The sequence below is a fragment of the Schistocerca piceifrons genome, chromosome 5, assembly GCF_021461385.2.
Source record: "Schistocerca piceifrons isolate TAMUIC-IGC-003096 chromosome 5, iqSchPice1.1, whole genome shotgun sequence".
NCBI lineage: Eukaryota > Metazoa > Arthropoda > Insecta > Orthoptera > Acrididae > Schistocerca > Schistocerca piceifrons.
In genome coordinates this window covers 219,819,068-219,835,952 of record NC_060142.1, presented here as the reverse complement: position 1 = coordinate 219,835,952, position 16,885 = coordinate 219,819,068, and the positions used below count along the sequence as shown (strand labels likewise).

The 16,885-nt window shown below is 37.1% G+C and overlaps 1 protein-coding gene across 4 annotated transcripts in view; it reads right to left on the bottom strand.

The window, feature by feature from the left end:
- Positions 1-720: 720 nt before the first annotated feature.
- Positions 721-16,885, bottom strand: part of LOC124797823 (aldehyde dehydrogenase, dimeric NADP-preferring-like) — a 115,206-nt gene continuing 99,041 nt past the window's right edge. For 3 of the 4 annotated variants that reach the window (XM_047260854.1, XM_047260851.1, XM_047260850.1), the window contains exons 12-13: positions 15,012-15,103; positions 721-1,114 (exon numbers count right to left, since the gene is read on the bottom strand). In XM_047260854.1, coding sequence (XP_047116810.1) covers positions 15,050-15,103 — 54 coding nt within the window. In that variant the 3' untranslated portion in view covers positions 721-1,114; positions 15,012-15,049. The remainder of the gene's footprint in view (positions 1,115-15,011; positions 15,104-16,885) is intronic. The other variant, XM_047260852.1, reaches the window with a different exon arrangement.

Below are 16,885 nucleotides of genomic sequence, written 5' to 3'. Positions count from 1 at the left end.
TAAAAATATAGGGGAAACCAATATGTTAAACAATAATTTTGATATGGAAGGAAATGCACCATTTTCATGAACACCAGAATAAAGTATAATGCTTTTATTATTCAATTTATTTGGTCTTACTGACCACACAGCAAAAACTTCTGCTCATTTTTGCAATTTCTTTTCCTTGACCAAGTATCTATGTTGTGGAATACATAGTGTAGAACAAAGACCAATCATAGGCTAATTCAATAGAAGAGAAAATACAGTTTTATTCAATAGAAAACAATAAAACGCGTTTTTTTCTGAGGTCCATCTGAATGGGGTTTTATTCCATTTCTTTGTTTTTGTAAAAAAGACTGTAATTTCTATATTAACTTACAGCAGATATCCTTGCGGATCCACCAAAATTGCAGTTGTTTATAAACGACTTACTTGTATCAACAGCACACAACTGTCAACTGTGACTGTTCATTTTATATTTGCAACAACCTTTTTTTTATGAGGCCTTACTGTTCAATATATGACATAAAATCATAGCCACACCCTTAAAGACAAATTCTTGCACTAATAGGACAAAGATTTGTATGGTTGGTCATGACAGGACAGCACAATTCAACACTTAGAGAAGCTTCACAAAACCTCAGAATTTGTCTATTTTTCTCAGTACTCCCACTCATAAATACAATGTCATTATGTTAGCAAACAACAGCAATTTTTAACTAAATAAAGAATACACTATCAAAAAGACAAAATTTTATTGAACATTACAGAAATGTACAGTACAAATATTCAGACTTTTCCTAATCTCTTATAAGGCTGCTCCCGGGTTCTTATTGTATTTAGACAAAGTTTTACATAAAACACAAATATTTAAAATATTTATCAGACACAACAATTCATCTATAGCAAGATGCATTCCCAGTAATACCTTCCTTTCAGGATGTATCTTTTACATTTATAGGTGACACTGCTGCCCCTGAGCAGTCAGAAATTGAGCAGTTATACCACTTTAAAATAGTACTTTAGCAAATCCAAAGCATTATCTGTTTGTGTAATAACTGCAGAAATTGGAACCTGCATACAACAGGTTGACGTTATTTGCAGTACTTTATTCAGACTCCACTCCACTAGCCTGCAAACAAATAAAACAAAGATTGAACTAGTAGTATGCCCCCAGATATGTCCGTAAAGCTGTCTGTCTGCGACTTATTTGTGTTAAATAAATACAGCACTTTGTAAACAAGATGCAAATACGGAGTGAATACGAACTCCTCCAAGAATTTCAGAGTTTGTTCAGTGATATTTTCCGAGTATTCTGGTATAAGGGCTCTGTGGTCTCCAATAAAATGAGGTCACAATTTATTAAGTTAATTCTACCAGTTATCTTTGTTTCTATAAAAATATCTTCAGACCAGTGAAAAAGTCTGTAATATGCTATCAATGAAACAAGATGCTTAAGTACTGTGATGTGGTCGCTGTTGCTTTGGGAACAATTCAGCAAAGGTTGTCACTGCTGCTTTCCATTGCATTCAGTGAACCATAAGGTGCATATTGACCAACCTTCATCAGTGAACCTGTCCATACTCTTATGTATCACTGTTAAGAGAAAACTAAAATTGCTGGAAGAATAAACATGAAACATAACTATACAGTATTGAATGTGAAGTTGAGGGTCAAGACTGAAAGGGGCACAGGTTCCTTATAACAAAATATTCAAAAAAATATCCCTGAGCAAACTCCAGAATTTTGTCTGTGGGTTTTGGGTTCAACCAGAATGGGCTGTAAACAAACAAACAAGAGTCACTGAAAGTAGGCCTTCAAGAACAGGATGACTTTCCTTGCATGACAAAAGCCAATGATAAAGACAATAGACACTAGTCAAGCACAAGAAATGTAACTATGTAGTGTCACATTGTTAGCTAAAATCACCGGAAAACATATGGTCTAAGTACATCTACCTTGCTTACATTTACAGGTACCCAACACATTTTGCATAGTTCTTCAAGCAACCTAATGTGCAGTTAAACTTTGTAACAGACAAAACAGGGATTAAAGAAGCAATTTTACATTGTTGTTGTTGTTGTTGTTGTTGTTGTGGTCTTCAGTCCTGAGACTGGTTTGATGCAGCTCTCCATGCTACTCTATCCTGTGCAAGCTGCTTCATCTCCCAGTACCTACTGCAACCTACATCCTTCTGAATCCGTCTCTTGGTCTCCCTCTACGATTTTTACCCTCCACGCTGCCCTCCAATACTAAATTGGTGATCCCTTGATGCCTCAGAACATGTCCTACCAACCGATACCTTCTTCTGGTCAAGTTGTGCCACAAACTTCTCTTCTCCCCAATGCTATTCAATATTTCCTCATTAGTTATGTGATCTACCCACCTAATCTTCAGCATTCTTCTGCAGCACCACATTTCGAAAGCTTCTATCCTCTTCTTATCCAAACTGTTTATCGTCCATGTTTCACTTCCATACATGGCTACACTCCATACAAATACTTTCAGAAACGACTTCCTGAGACTTAAATCTATAATCGATGTTAACAAATTTCTCTTCTTCAGAAACACTTTCCTTGCCATTGCCAGTCTACATTTTATATACTCTCTACTTTGACCATCATCAGTTATTTTGCTCCCCAAATAGCAAAACTCATTTACTACTTTAAGCGTCTCATTTCCTAACCTAATTCCCTCAGCATCACCCGACTTAATTCGACTACATTCCATTATCCTCGTTTTGCATTTGTTGATGTTCATCTTATATCCTCCTTTCAAGACACTATCCATTCCATTCAGCTGCTCTTCCAGGTCCTTTGCTGTCTCTGACAGAATTACAATGTCATCGGCGAACCTCAAAGTGTTTATTTCTTCTCCATGGATTTTAATACCTACTCCGAATTTTTCTTTTGTTTCCTTCACTGCTTGCTCAATATACAGATTGAATAACATTGGGGATAGGCTACAACCCTGTCTCACTCCATTCCGAACTACTGCTTCCCTTTCATCTCCCTCGCCTCATAACTGCCATCTGGTTTCTGTACAAATTGTAAATAGCCTTTCTCTCCCTGTATTTTACTCCTGCCACCTTGAGAATTTGAAAGAGTGTATTCCAGTATTGTCAAAAGCTTCCTCTAAGTCTACAAATGCTAGAAACGTAGGTTTGCCCTTCCTTAATCTAGCTTGTAAGATAAGTCGTAGGGTCAGTATTGCCTCACGTGTTCTGACATTTCTATGGAATCCAAACTGATCTTCCCCGAGATCGGCTTCTACTAGTTTTTCCATTCATCTGTAAAGAATTCGCGTTAGTATTTTGCAGCTGTGACTTATTAAACTGATAGTTCGGTAATTTTCACATCTGTCAACACCTGCTTTCTTTGGGATTGCAATTATTATATTCTTCTTGAAGTCTGAGGCTATTTCGCCTGTTTCATACATCTTGCTCACCAGATGGTAGAGTTTTGTCAGGACTGGCTCTCTCAAGGCCGTCAGTAGTTCCAATGGAATCTTGTCTACTCGGGGGCCTTGTTTCGACTCAGGTCTTTCAGTGCTCTGTCAGACTCTTCACGCAGTATCGTATCTCCCATTTCATCTTCATGTACATCCTCTTCCATTTCCATAATATTGTCCTCAAGTACATCGCCCTTGCATAGGCCCTCTATATACTCCTTCCACCTTTCTGCTGTCCCTTCTTTGCTTAGAACTGGTTTTCCATCTGAGCTCTTTATGTTCATACAAGTGGTTCTCTTATCTCCAAAGGTCTCTTTAATTTTCCTGTAGGCAGTATCTATCTTACCCCTAGTGAGATTAGCCTCTACATCCTTAGATTTGTCCTCTAGCCATCCCTGCTTAGCCATTTTGCATTTCCTGTCGATCTCATTTTTGAGACGTTTGTATTCCTTTTTGCCTGCTTCATTTAATGCATTTTTATATTTTCTCCTTTCATCAATTAAAATCAATATTTCTTCTGTTACCCAAGGATTTCTACTAGCCCTCGTCTTTTTAGCTACTTGATCCTCTGCTGCCTTCACTACTTCATCCCTCAAAGCTACCCATTCTTCTTCTACTGTATTTCTTTCCCCCATTCCTGTCAATTGTTCCCTTATGCTCTCCCTGAAACTCTGTACAACCTCTGGTTCTTTCAGTTTGTCCAGGTCCCATCTCCTTAAATTCCCACCTTTTTGCAGTTTCTTCAGTTTTAATCTACAGGTCATAACCAATAGGTTGTGGTCAGAGTCTGCCCCTGGAAATGTCTTACAATTTAAAACCTGGTTCCTAAATCTCTGTCTTACCATTATATAATCTATCTGAAACCTGTCAGTATCTCCAGGCTTCTTCCATGTATGCAGCCTTCTTTTATGATTCTTGAACCAAGTGTTAGCTATGATTAAGTTGTGTTCTGTGCAAAATTCTACCAGGCGGCTTCCTCTTTCATTTCTTAGCCCCAATACATATTCACCTACTATGTTTCCTTCTCTCCCTTTTGCTACTACCGAATTCTAGTCACCCATGACTATTAAATTTTCGTCACCCTTCACTATCTGAATAATTTCTTTTATTTCATCATACATTTCTTCAATTTCTTCGTCATCTGCAGAGCTAGTTGGCATATAAACTTGTACTACTGTAGTAGGTGTGGGCTTCGTATCTATCTTGGCCACAATAATGCGTTCACTATGCTGTTTGTAGTAGCTTACCCGCATTCCTATTTTCTTATTCATTATTAAACCTACTCCTGCATTACCCCTATTTGATTTTGTGTTTATAACCCTGTAGTCACCTAACCAGAAGTCTTGTTCCTCCTGCCACCGAACTTCACTAATTCCCACTATATCTAACTTTAACCTATCCATTTCCCTTTTTAAATTTTCTAACCTACCTGCCCGATTAAGGGATCTGACATTCCACACTCCGATCGTAGAACGCCAGTTTTCTTTCTCCTGATAACAACATCCTCTTGAGTAGTCCCCGCCCGGAGATCCGAATGGGGGACTATTTTACCTCCGGAATATTTTACCCAAGAGGATGCCATCATCATTTAATCATACAGTAAAGCTGCATGCCCTTGGGAAAAATTACGGCCGTAGTTTCCCCTTGCTTTCAGCCGTTCACAGTACCAGCACAGCAAGGCCGTTTTGGTTATTGTTATAAGGCCAGATCAGTCAATCATCCAGACTGTTGCCCTTCCAACTACTGAAAAGGCTGCTGCCCCTCTTCAGGAACCACACGTTTGTCTGGCCTCTCAACAGATACCCCTCCATTGTGGTTGCACCTACGGTACGGCTATCTGTATCGCTGAGGCACGCAAGCCTCACCACCAACGGCAAGGTCCATGGTTCATTTTACATATGACAGTTAAAGAACACCATATCAATACGGGAACATAACAGCATCAATATCATGGCAACACATGAAATAATTCCCAGTTTGTATTATGTTAAATATTAGAAGTCTAGAAGATGGTTACAGCTTCGTTTTAGTGGAAGATATGACATATGTGATCAGCTATGTGCGTGATACATCCACAGTTTTAACTATAAATCAACATGCCACACAAAGAAATTTATATTCTATGTTATTTTAGATAAAGCATTTTGCCTTCTGAATACCATGAACATTCAATAATTGTAAGACACTTTCGTATGTACTATTAAGCAGTTATGTTTAGTCATATTACCGGACATTTAATACTGTGTAAGAAATGTTTGCTGCCATCATGATATAGGCTTCAGCCAAATGATAGATACCACAGAATCATTTATTCTACAAAATTACAGCTTGAAGCAATAATTTTTCATTGTTGTTGTTTTTGTTGTTTTGTTTTGTTTTTTCAGTGGTCTTCAGTCCAAAGACTGATTTTATGCAACTCTCCAGCTAGTCTATCCCACGCAAGCCTCTTCATCTCTGTATAACTACTACAACTGACATCTATTTGGACCCACTTACTGTACTCATGCCCTGGTCTCCCTCTACAATTTTTATGCCTCCACACTTACTTGCATTACCAAAGTGGATAATTACGGTATCACAATTAAGAAAAATATATTTTATGCACATACATTAATGTAATACAGTATGATTTAAATACAACTGCAGCATTTTTAATCCCAATATGACATACATTTAAGTGTGACGACATAAGTAGAACCATTTACACCACACATATAAAAAATATAAATATGTAAGTGCTTACCATATAAACCATTCCGATACCTTTATTAACCACATTTGACACATCCGCACATAACAAATTTTGTTCTCTGTAATAAGTGGTGTGTGAAAACATGCAAAGCTCAAAACTGTCAGCTAGTATAGAAACATCAGCTCTTATGCTAAGCATTTAAAAAGTCTTTTCTTCAATACTCAAAAGTGGTGTCACATTTAAGTAGAAAAAATTTTCTTATTACATCAAATGTGTGTCCCACAATAGTTTCTCAACCGAAATCATCATTTACATATTTTAGAAAATATTGTAAGTTTTAAATTACTTGTATTATAAACAACTGATCTGAATCTGATTTTAGCAACTGGAGTAATGGGTCACTCCAACACAGCATCATAAGAGTCAACTATGGGTCAAACCTTACTTCTTATATAACTGATACCACCATCCACTTGCCATACATAAAGCAAAGTTTGTACTCGTTACAGATGACAAATGCTACAATTATTGCTTTCGGGGAGACAGCGACAGTAGAACCACCACTAACAATTGATGCAAGACATTAACAGGAGTCAGTGAAGAAGATAAAATGTTACAAATTTTTGGGTATACATCCTGCTAAAAATTTCATTGAAAAAAAAAAATAGTTTATTCCTTTTCTCTTATGATAAATATGTTTTCTTATTGTTACTTGAATATGGAAAGACTTTGGATTCTTTTGTTTATTTTATCTGCTTTTGTATATTTTATCTGCATTTGTAATATTATGTCGTGAAGAACTGCTATGTAAATCATAGGCATGAAAGCACAGATTGAGAGTAATGGCTGAGCAGCGATATACAATGAGGGTGTGTCAGCCAATATGTGTGTGTGTGTGTGTGTGTGTGTGTGTGTGTGTGTGCAGCAATATGGCAAGACGTGTATTACTGATCTGAGGATTACCATTGCAGTGTGTAATGAAAACTGAAGTGATCATTATGAACAGAAAGATCGTACAGTTTGGGGATTACTAACTGGACGCTCTCTCCACTAGTACTGAGAATCCTTTCACGTTTAGATATTAATAGTTATTGCTGCCGTGTGAATGAAACAGCTTTTAACAATACACTACACTGTAAGAGCCAAGGCTCCATAAAACTGTGTAATATATTTGTCTCCTTAATGAACAATCAAGTTTTTGAAGCATTAACTGTCACTGTGAGCATAATTACAATTATGGATCATGTGTAAGAGTGATTTTACTGACTGTGAATTTGTGATTGACGTAGTCATCTGAAAATGTGACGGACAGTGATATTGCAGTTCAAAATTATCACAAACAGTGTATGAAGTACAGAAACGAGAATTAGGTGTGCCTAACAAGTAATAAATGTGACATGCTAAACCTATGCATTATCATCAATAATTACATCTATTCAGCCAGTGGCCTGTTAAACGCCACTGCAGATGACTTTGCAGCCCAACCGAGAAGAGACTTCACTAGCATACTATGTTGTGAAAATATGACAAATGGAGTTGCTGCAATAGCTTCGTTTGTAACTTCACAAGCCTCTGCTGTCATCTCAAAATGCCGCAACATGTTTCCAACAACAAACAGCTAAGTGCTTTTCCAATCTCAAACTAACAAAATTCAACAGTCCAGACTGTAAATCATTTGTTTCATTATAAAGCTATTGTTTTTCTTTGCCATTTCGTAACTTTTGCTATGTAAACAAAAATGCTTGAAGTGAACTATTAACATTCAATGTAGCTTTTTTGACCCATCATTTGTCATAAGTATTTTTCTTTTACTTAAACAAACTCTTTCTTTTAAATAAATGCTGCTGCAATTGCATGTGTTATGTTTTATGTGCCTTTCGGAGTGGACTGTTACAAATGTGTGTGCACCATTATGATCAAAGTGAGTTGGCATACCTCAATATGTGTAAATTGCGGTGTCCGCCATTAGGTTCTGGGTGCCGACCAACAGAATTAAAGCTGCCTGTTCACTATTGGTTCAAGCTTCTACAGCAAGGGCAAACTGAATGTGATAGTTGCCAAACAATTGCTGCATGTTGTGTTTACATAGTACTTAGATTCATGTTACCACACTTTCACAAGTAATAGCTTGGTGGTTGTTGATTAAAGAGATACGTGAACAAGTCTAATCCTACCATGTTTACGGGATTAGTAAGAGAATTGTGTGTATTCCTTGAAAATTAAAAAACATTCTTACTTCTAACGAAGTAGAACTTTTATCCAGGATTGTTAGGATGATGTTTATTAACAATGAATTCAAGAATGGCTGACAAAACAAATTTCAACTTAAATATTTTGCTGAGCCATGTTTACTAGAACTTTTTGCTACTAGTACCAAATACTTTCAACTGGTTACTTCACTGAGTTACTGATGCTACAGTCTGTATGTCCTATTTGACACTGTGTCAAGAAGTCTGGGGCTTCTCAACCTGGAGGAGCCACATAAACATTTTAGGAAGTTACATAATAGGAGACGAGATACTGGCAGAAGTAAAGCTGTGAGGACAGGGCGTGAGTCGTGCTTGGGTAGCTCAGTCGGTAGAGCACTTGCCCGCGAAAGGCAAAGGTCCCGATTTCGAGTCTCGGTCCGGCACACAGTTTTAATCTGCCAGGAAGTGTCAGGTTACATAATGATTTCGAAAAAATTGTGTGCAAAGATTTAGTAAAAGTTTGTGACTTCTTGTGTTGGCTGTATTGAGAAGCTGCTCACTTTCCGACAACTTTTATCTGTTTAGAAGTTCACTGCGCAATATGCAGTATTCTACGCAACAAAGCCCAGCATTTTTATTGTCCTTAAGTATTCAAAGTCAGAAACAAGTGAGTGAATCATGTTGAGTTATGGGCTACCATTGTTTCAGAAAATAATAATAATAATAATAATGATAATGATGATGATATCTCTCAAAGACCAAGCCAACAGGTGACCTTGAAGCTATAGATCCTGCAGCACCATGACCATCCAGCTGCAAAAGTAGGTGCAGACAGAACTACAGACTGTGCCTTGACAGGCAAAAAAGAAAATATGATTAAACATTTCCCCAATATGGATTTACTTTTACCTTCACAAACAGTGAAGACACAGATGTTCGTCCAATTTATAATGAGTGCTTAGAGAGTGAAAGCCTGAAACCTGCAAAATTAAAATTGCATCTACTTACAAAACATGCTCCCCAACCCAAAAAATGTGCAAAGTGTTTTAAACAGCCACTGGAATCTAGTCTATTGAGTCCCATAGATCCATAGACAAATTTAAAAAATTCTCTATTAAATTATACAGTAGGTAGACATATTTTGGAAATTTGCAGTGACCAGTGTGACCAAGTTACAGCAAGAATTAAATGAAGTTGAAAATTTGCAATTCTCCTGATGCTAACACCAGGTTTTGTAATGCTGAGAGTATGCATGAAGATATTCTCTTTTGTTGTGTCAATAGTGCACTTTATGGGTGAGGAGATTATTTAAAGAGAGAGAGAGAGAGAGAGAGAATATTTTGCAACGGAATAAATGTGTTGGATTATGAACCAATAGTCCAGTAGCAATTAGAGGAAGAATAGCAGCATTTCATGTTAAATTTGCACACAACAGTTCTACTACATATTACTCATTTTGTGATTAATCAAGAAGCTTCAGTGGCTAAGGAAATTTCTGCAGATTTGAATGCTTTTCCAAAATGCAATTAATATTATCAGTCTGATTAAGAGTTGTGAACTTTATAGCTGTCCCTTCGCAAATCTGCGTTATAAAAAGGAATCAAATTTCCGCAGACATTTAATGTGTACTGGCAATGGTTGTCAAGCAGCTCTGAGGAGTTAAAAAACGAAGCTACACTATTTTTATTTCAAAATAATTGTAAATATGCTGATTTCTATACAATGCAAACTTGCTGTAACAATTATGCATACTATAATATGTTGCTGTAGAGATAGGAACATGATCTTTACACTGAAATGTAAGATTCGGGTTTTTATGAGGGAATTGAACAATTTGGAAGCATAATGTGGAAAGTAATTCACGTGAAATGTTTCATGTGCTGACAGCTTTATTGATTGTAAATTTGATTACAAAACTTTCTGGCAAATTAAAACTTTGTGCCAGACCTTATAGCTTTATCTACCTTATAGCTTTACTTCAGCCAGTACTTCATCACATACCTTCCAAACTTCACATAAGATCTCCTATTGAACTTATGGGACTAGCCTCCTGGAAGACGGGTCCCAGGTTTGAGTCGCAGTCCAGCACACAGTTTTAATCTGCCAATGCAGAGTGATAATTCATTCTGGAAACTATCACCCAGGCTGTTGCTACACCATATCTCCACAATATCTTTTCTTCCAGGAGTATTAGTCCCACAAATTTCACAAGAGCAATGCTGGGAAGTTTGGAAGGTAAAAGATGAGGCACTAGCGGAAATAAAAGTGTGAGGACAGGTCATGAATTGTGCTTGGGTAGCTCAGTCAGTAGAGCACTTGCCCATGAAATGCAAAGGTGGCAGGTTTGAGTCCCAAGCCACCACACTACGTGAACTGTCCCGGGAGCTCTATGTGAAATGGAAAAATATTTTGTTGATGCCCACCTGTATTAGGAGACACAAACATCACAATAAAGTAAGAGGAATCAGTGCTTGTACAGAAAGCTGTAAGTGCTTGTTTTTCCTGCACTCTGTTCAATAGTGGAATGATAGAGAAATAGTGTGATAATGGATTAATGAAATTTAAGTGTGAATTGCAGAGAAGTCATGTAGACGTAGATGTAGATCAGTGCACACACTGCTGCAGAGCAGTAGTCTGATTGTGATTTGGTTAAGAGTACCATAATTGATCATTGATATGGTTGAAAATTAATATCAGAATTATTTTTTTACCATGGGTGTACAGTAATCTGTTAGATTGGATTCAGAATTCTTTTGTCTTAGGAGTGGATCATGTGAAACATCTCTTGTTAATATCTCAGGAAGAACATGGACACTTGTCCTGTGAACAGAAATCACGAACTTAATTTTCAAGAAAAGAAACATTAACAGTTTCTGGTTTGATGTGCAGACCAAATTTCTGGTACTGTCAGATTTAACAATCACAGGTGTCCTGCTATATGCTACCACTTATTTGTATGAATAATTATTTTCAACAATGGTGGCCATAATAATCAATACATCACTCAAATCTTAAGAACATGGATAGTGCCATAACCCCAGCAGTGACTTGAAGCTGCACTCTGAGATATTGTGTCAAAATAAGCAGTCACATCCATCACATTACATCTTTTATTCTATTCCACTGTATGTGATTAATTAATTGTGTATTTTTTAAATTATGTTACCAACTTTTTGTTTGTTTCCATTTTAATCATAGTCCTTTAGATATTTATGTAGTTCATGTGTTCCTAAGATTTTATCTGACACTTATCACTTTGTAGCACCTCATTCTGTCCCTGCAAATGTGAGCGTACACTGGATTTATAAACATACTGTGTAACTAGTATTTGTTATTATAGTTACTGTTTGACATTAGAGATATAGACTGTTCCATGCCGCTCTTTACAGTAACTGTTAAGCCTTCCACACTTGTAAGCTATCTTGTATAGATGTGTTTTATGTGGAAATAAATGTTCAATTCTATCAGATATCACATATTTAGTGACACCGACGATAACACAATAACATGATCGCGTCAGCTTCAGTGATCCACATGCATGAAAACATGAACATTCATTACGTCCACATCAGCCGCAGTGCGCTCATTCTCACACAGAAATGGACAACCCGCCAGTTATCACAGAGCCAGCTGCGAAAGAGCACAATTAATAGGGTTACAATTAGACATCACAACACACTGCAGCAATCCAGTGGTGTTGTTTGTGCAGTTTGAAAGCCAGTTTGTCCTTGCGCAGATATCAAGAGATGAAATAAACTATAGCTATGTAATCGCAACACGAACAGAAGACTTAGCCGCTGAAGTACAAGATACCGAACAGTATGCGTCAATTAAAAATATGCTAGTGACGCGCCTGTCGCAATCGGAAGAGAAGCGACTAGAGAGGACTGAGGAGCTCAGCTATCAAATCCCATCACAACTTTTATGCCGTTTGCACACACTGGCAAGCAACACAGTGAGCGACGAAATGCTGTGCAATATTTGGTTGTCTCGATTAGCCTCGGACACTCGAAAAATTCTGACACATGTCAACGACCACACCATCAGTCATCAATAAGTCGTAACCATTCGCCATCAGCACAAAATTTGTGCCCAACCATGCAAGTGGAAACATGAAGTGGAAAATGTAGCAGCAACAACTATTCATACCCGTACTGCATGTTGACTTTTTGTCAGATACCACAACATGAAAGTATAATCCCTAGTGGACAGAGGAGCAGAAGTGTCCCTGTACCCAGTAACTTGTGTATCATGCCAGAACTGTGATGATTCTTGTCTGTTTGCCACCAAAAGCTCTAAGATTAAAACATACGGTCAGGTCTCATTGTTGTTTAACCTTGACTATGCCATGCATTTGAGTGGCACTTCACAGTAGCAGATATATCACAGTCTATCATAGGAGCCAACTTCTTATCCTTTTATAATCTAGTACCTGACCTCCAATGCAAGCAGCATATCAATTCCACTACAAACCTGCATCACTCTGATGACAGTATGTACGGTTCCAGGAGAAATGCCATACACATGATTACCAAAAGAATTTCCTGAAATCACGCAGCAGTCACCCACTCTTCTGCTGGTTAAACACGCAATGGTGCATCACATTTTGACCATGCCAAGCCCGCCATCTCACACTACACCTACATGGTTGATGCCTGAGGAGTTGTGAGTGATGAAGCAGGAATTCCACAACATGCTGTCAATCGGCATTTGCAAAGTTTCAGTAGCAGCTGGGCATCCCAATCCATATAGTACCTAAGAAGAACGGATAGTGTCCATGTGGCAATTACCGGCAGCTCAACACGACAAGCATCCCAGATCAGTACCCGGTGCCACATATAGAAGACTTCTTTGCCAACGTTCTTGGTAAGACTATGTTTTCCATTACTGATCTAGTCCAGGCGTATTATCAGATCCCAGTTGCCATAGAAGGTATCCCCATGACAGTAATGACAACGCCTTTCAGTCTAGGATGCCTTTTGGTCTAAGCAATGCTGCACAGATGTTTCAGTGTTTCATGGATGAGATCACTAGGGACTTAGACATCTGTTATGTTTACGTAGATGATGTTTCGGTGAGTCTGTGACGGAAGAAGAACATTTACATCATCTGGCTCAGATATTTAATCATTTTCGCACACAACGCTTAGTAACTAATCCTTCAAAGTGTACTTTTGGAGCGAGGGAAGTGCAATTTCTGGGTTACACGGCAGACGTGCATGGAATTTGACCACTGCAAGAGAAAGTGGAAGCCATAAAGAAATAACCTTGTCCCATTACAATCAGAAAGCTACGCTGATTTTTAGGGGTCATAACTTTTTACCAAAAATTTGTATACAATTATGCATCGATAACAGCACCCCTGAATGAATTTACTAAGGGCACATCAAAGTCAAACAACAGGTTGCCTGAGACTGCAGTCGTGTGTGTGTGTGTGTGTGTGTGTGTGTGTGTGTGTGTGTGTGTGTGTGTGGCCTAACTTTGACGAAGGATTGGCCAAAAGCTATATTTGTGACAGTCTTTTTGTTGTGCCTATCTGCGACTCAGCATCTCTGCTACTTGTTGAGTAGCAACTTTCTTTCTCACATTACTGTTACATTCCATCCTAGATTTTCCATTGTTTGATGAACTAGTATATTACTTGTTTATCTACAATGCTTGTACTAATTACATTTATAACAGCATGTGAGGTCACTAATAAATATGCCTGGATGAAAGGGATCACTGACCAAAAAATCTGAGAACTTTATATAGCCAAGGAGTGTGTGGTTTTTCATTATTCAGTAGTGTACTAGGTACAGGATCTGCATATTAGGGATCTAAGATAGTATGGCACTGCAGTTGACCTCTGACAAAGTGTGGATTTAAATGTACAAAGACTTTAACTGAAAGAATTGCAACTGAAATTCCACTTGATATTAGAATGCTAAAAGCTAACTAATAAACTGATACATTAAGCATGGATCTAAATGCAAATTACACTCATTGTCATAAAAAGTTTGGCAACACTCTTGTGGATCATGCTCTTATAGCTGATGTTAATATTTCTGCAGAAATATTTTTAACACTGTTTTCATTCATATCTTTAACAGTGATGTTGACCAGTTAGGACATAAGAGACACATATTACCAATTTTTTTTAAACACAAATATCTGTTTAAAGCAAACTGTGAAGTTTCGTTGGCAAAGATTACCACATTACTTCCTTGAAAATTTTTTAGTTTCAATTTACTAATTCGCAACTGTAAACTATGAAAGATTATAACAACAGTGCTTGCTACAGGTACCAAGAAGTTACCATTATAAAACATTTGATTACATCTGGTCAACATAACTGTAAACAATTACAACAGAAAAAACGCCATGCTGTTCCGACTTGCATTAAGCAACACAAAAGTTCACCCTCTCCAATTTGCAGAAATGCTACTGGGCGTGGAAATGAGCATAGATGATCTAAATGAAATGGCTAGTAGTGGTAATCTCTGGTCAACGGTAACCATTTGTAATGGTGAGTATTATCTATATCCTCTGCCAAACAATAATTCTCTTGCACTGCAAAAGTAAAGGGCCTCCCGAAAATATTTCAAACTGGAAATATTGTACTTGCTAATACAGAGAGATGTGAGCTTATGTATTCCTCTCTATCCTACTTATAATATTCTACAATGATTATATGAAAATGATAATGATGAGCCCCACCTTCAGGGTAAGTCATGAGGTCATCAAGAACTTTACAGCTACTTTCTTTTCTGCAACGACCAGATGTAACCCAATATTCTTGATGGCTCTCTCTGGAGAAAATAAAACAATTAATGAGACAATGATTCCACCAATCCATGACTAGATGTTTCAAATTTGTATGCTCCAAACTGTTATGAGAAGATGTAATCAGGATATATTGAAGCATTCATTTCTGTTATGTGATGGAGGTCAGGTGATACTGTCCATCCACGTATTTGCTGTAGGTTCGGTTTTGACAAATATACTGAGGCAAAGCTACTGAACTGAAACCAGTCATTTCAAGTATAGTTCTTCAGCAATGTCTTTGTTTTTCTCACTATCAGATGGTTTGTGAACAATATCCTTGCTGTAAGTGCCTTTTAAAATTCTATGTTTTAAGTGAAGTGTTAAAACTACAGTGGTACATAATATAGCAATTTTTAAAATGTGTTTTGAATGAATGAAAGAAAAGTAGCGGAATATGAGTTAGTGAAAAGTAACTGAACCACCATTGTTTTGCTGATCACATACTATTAACCTTTAGTGCATATAATCTTCCAAAACTAATCAAAGAACTTAACAGAGCAAATATCCAAGTATATCCGAATGTTAGTCATAACAAGAGTTATATAACGTACAATCAAGACAGTAAAAATAGGCACAAATAAACAATGAAGTAAAAGAAGTAGTTTATGAATTTTTGCATTTAGAACAGTTTGAAACAAGTGGATGGACTGCAAAAGGAATAAACAGAAGAGTAAAAATGCCCTGGAATGCCTTCAGTAAACTAAATATCTATTTGTAAACTAAACTTTCAACATGGCTGAAAAATGAAAGTTTACGACCATCAGCATGTATTAGTATGACTATGTTTTTGGCTGTACTATTTAATGATGCTCATAAATATTTGATGGTTGCATGTTATAATAATTTTATTGTGGACTGTGTGGACTGTACAATGATGAGCCTTCGAGAAACATACCACTTATCTCCAAAGTAATTACAATCAGTAGCTATGGAAGAATTATTTCAGATTCATTTGTTAACAGCTAGAAATGCAAGTAAAAGTGAAAAAAAACCTTGCAGTTTGAAAACGATTTCAGAGAAGGTATACCAGGACAGGTTGCCCGCAATAACTAAGAAACAATTTTTTTATGTCCTGAGATTCAAGATTACAATTACAAGTGTAAAATGAAGTCAAGTGGTGACAAAGTGTGACACTGAGTGTAAAGACTATACAGAAAAAGAATACGTGAAAGCTGTTAATCATCTACTGAGCAGTGTTCTGTCATTTTACTGACAAGGAGAGGACACGACATTCGGATCACAGATTTACTTCAAACTTTATTCACCTTTAGTACGCCATTAAAACAATATAATGTCCATGTAGTAAGGTGCACTACTCTGGCAATTCCAAGAAAATCATAAGAGAAGTTTTACACATCTATTATGTATCTGTACATAGGTGCTTGATGTTAAGAGTTCCTGCTGGTCAGTTGGTTAGCGTTTGCGATCTGCAAGATGAATGTGTATGAGGTGAAGGTTCAACTTCCACTCAAACTTAATATTTTTTTCATCACTGGTCATATTATTTGATTCATATGACATTTGAGAGGTAAAATAATTTAAAAAAACACACGTATTTGCATGAAGTTCTGGTGAATTTCATGTTATTTGACTATCACTACTTTCAATTAAATTTAATTATTACAACAAACACATTTACAACAATCAACAAGCAAATGAAGAAATGTATAGAGTTTTCCTGGAAATGTATATCTGTCATGATATGTGCAAAATCCCTTATACATGCAATCTGGTAAGATACCCGGAACTACTTTGCATCCCAACGC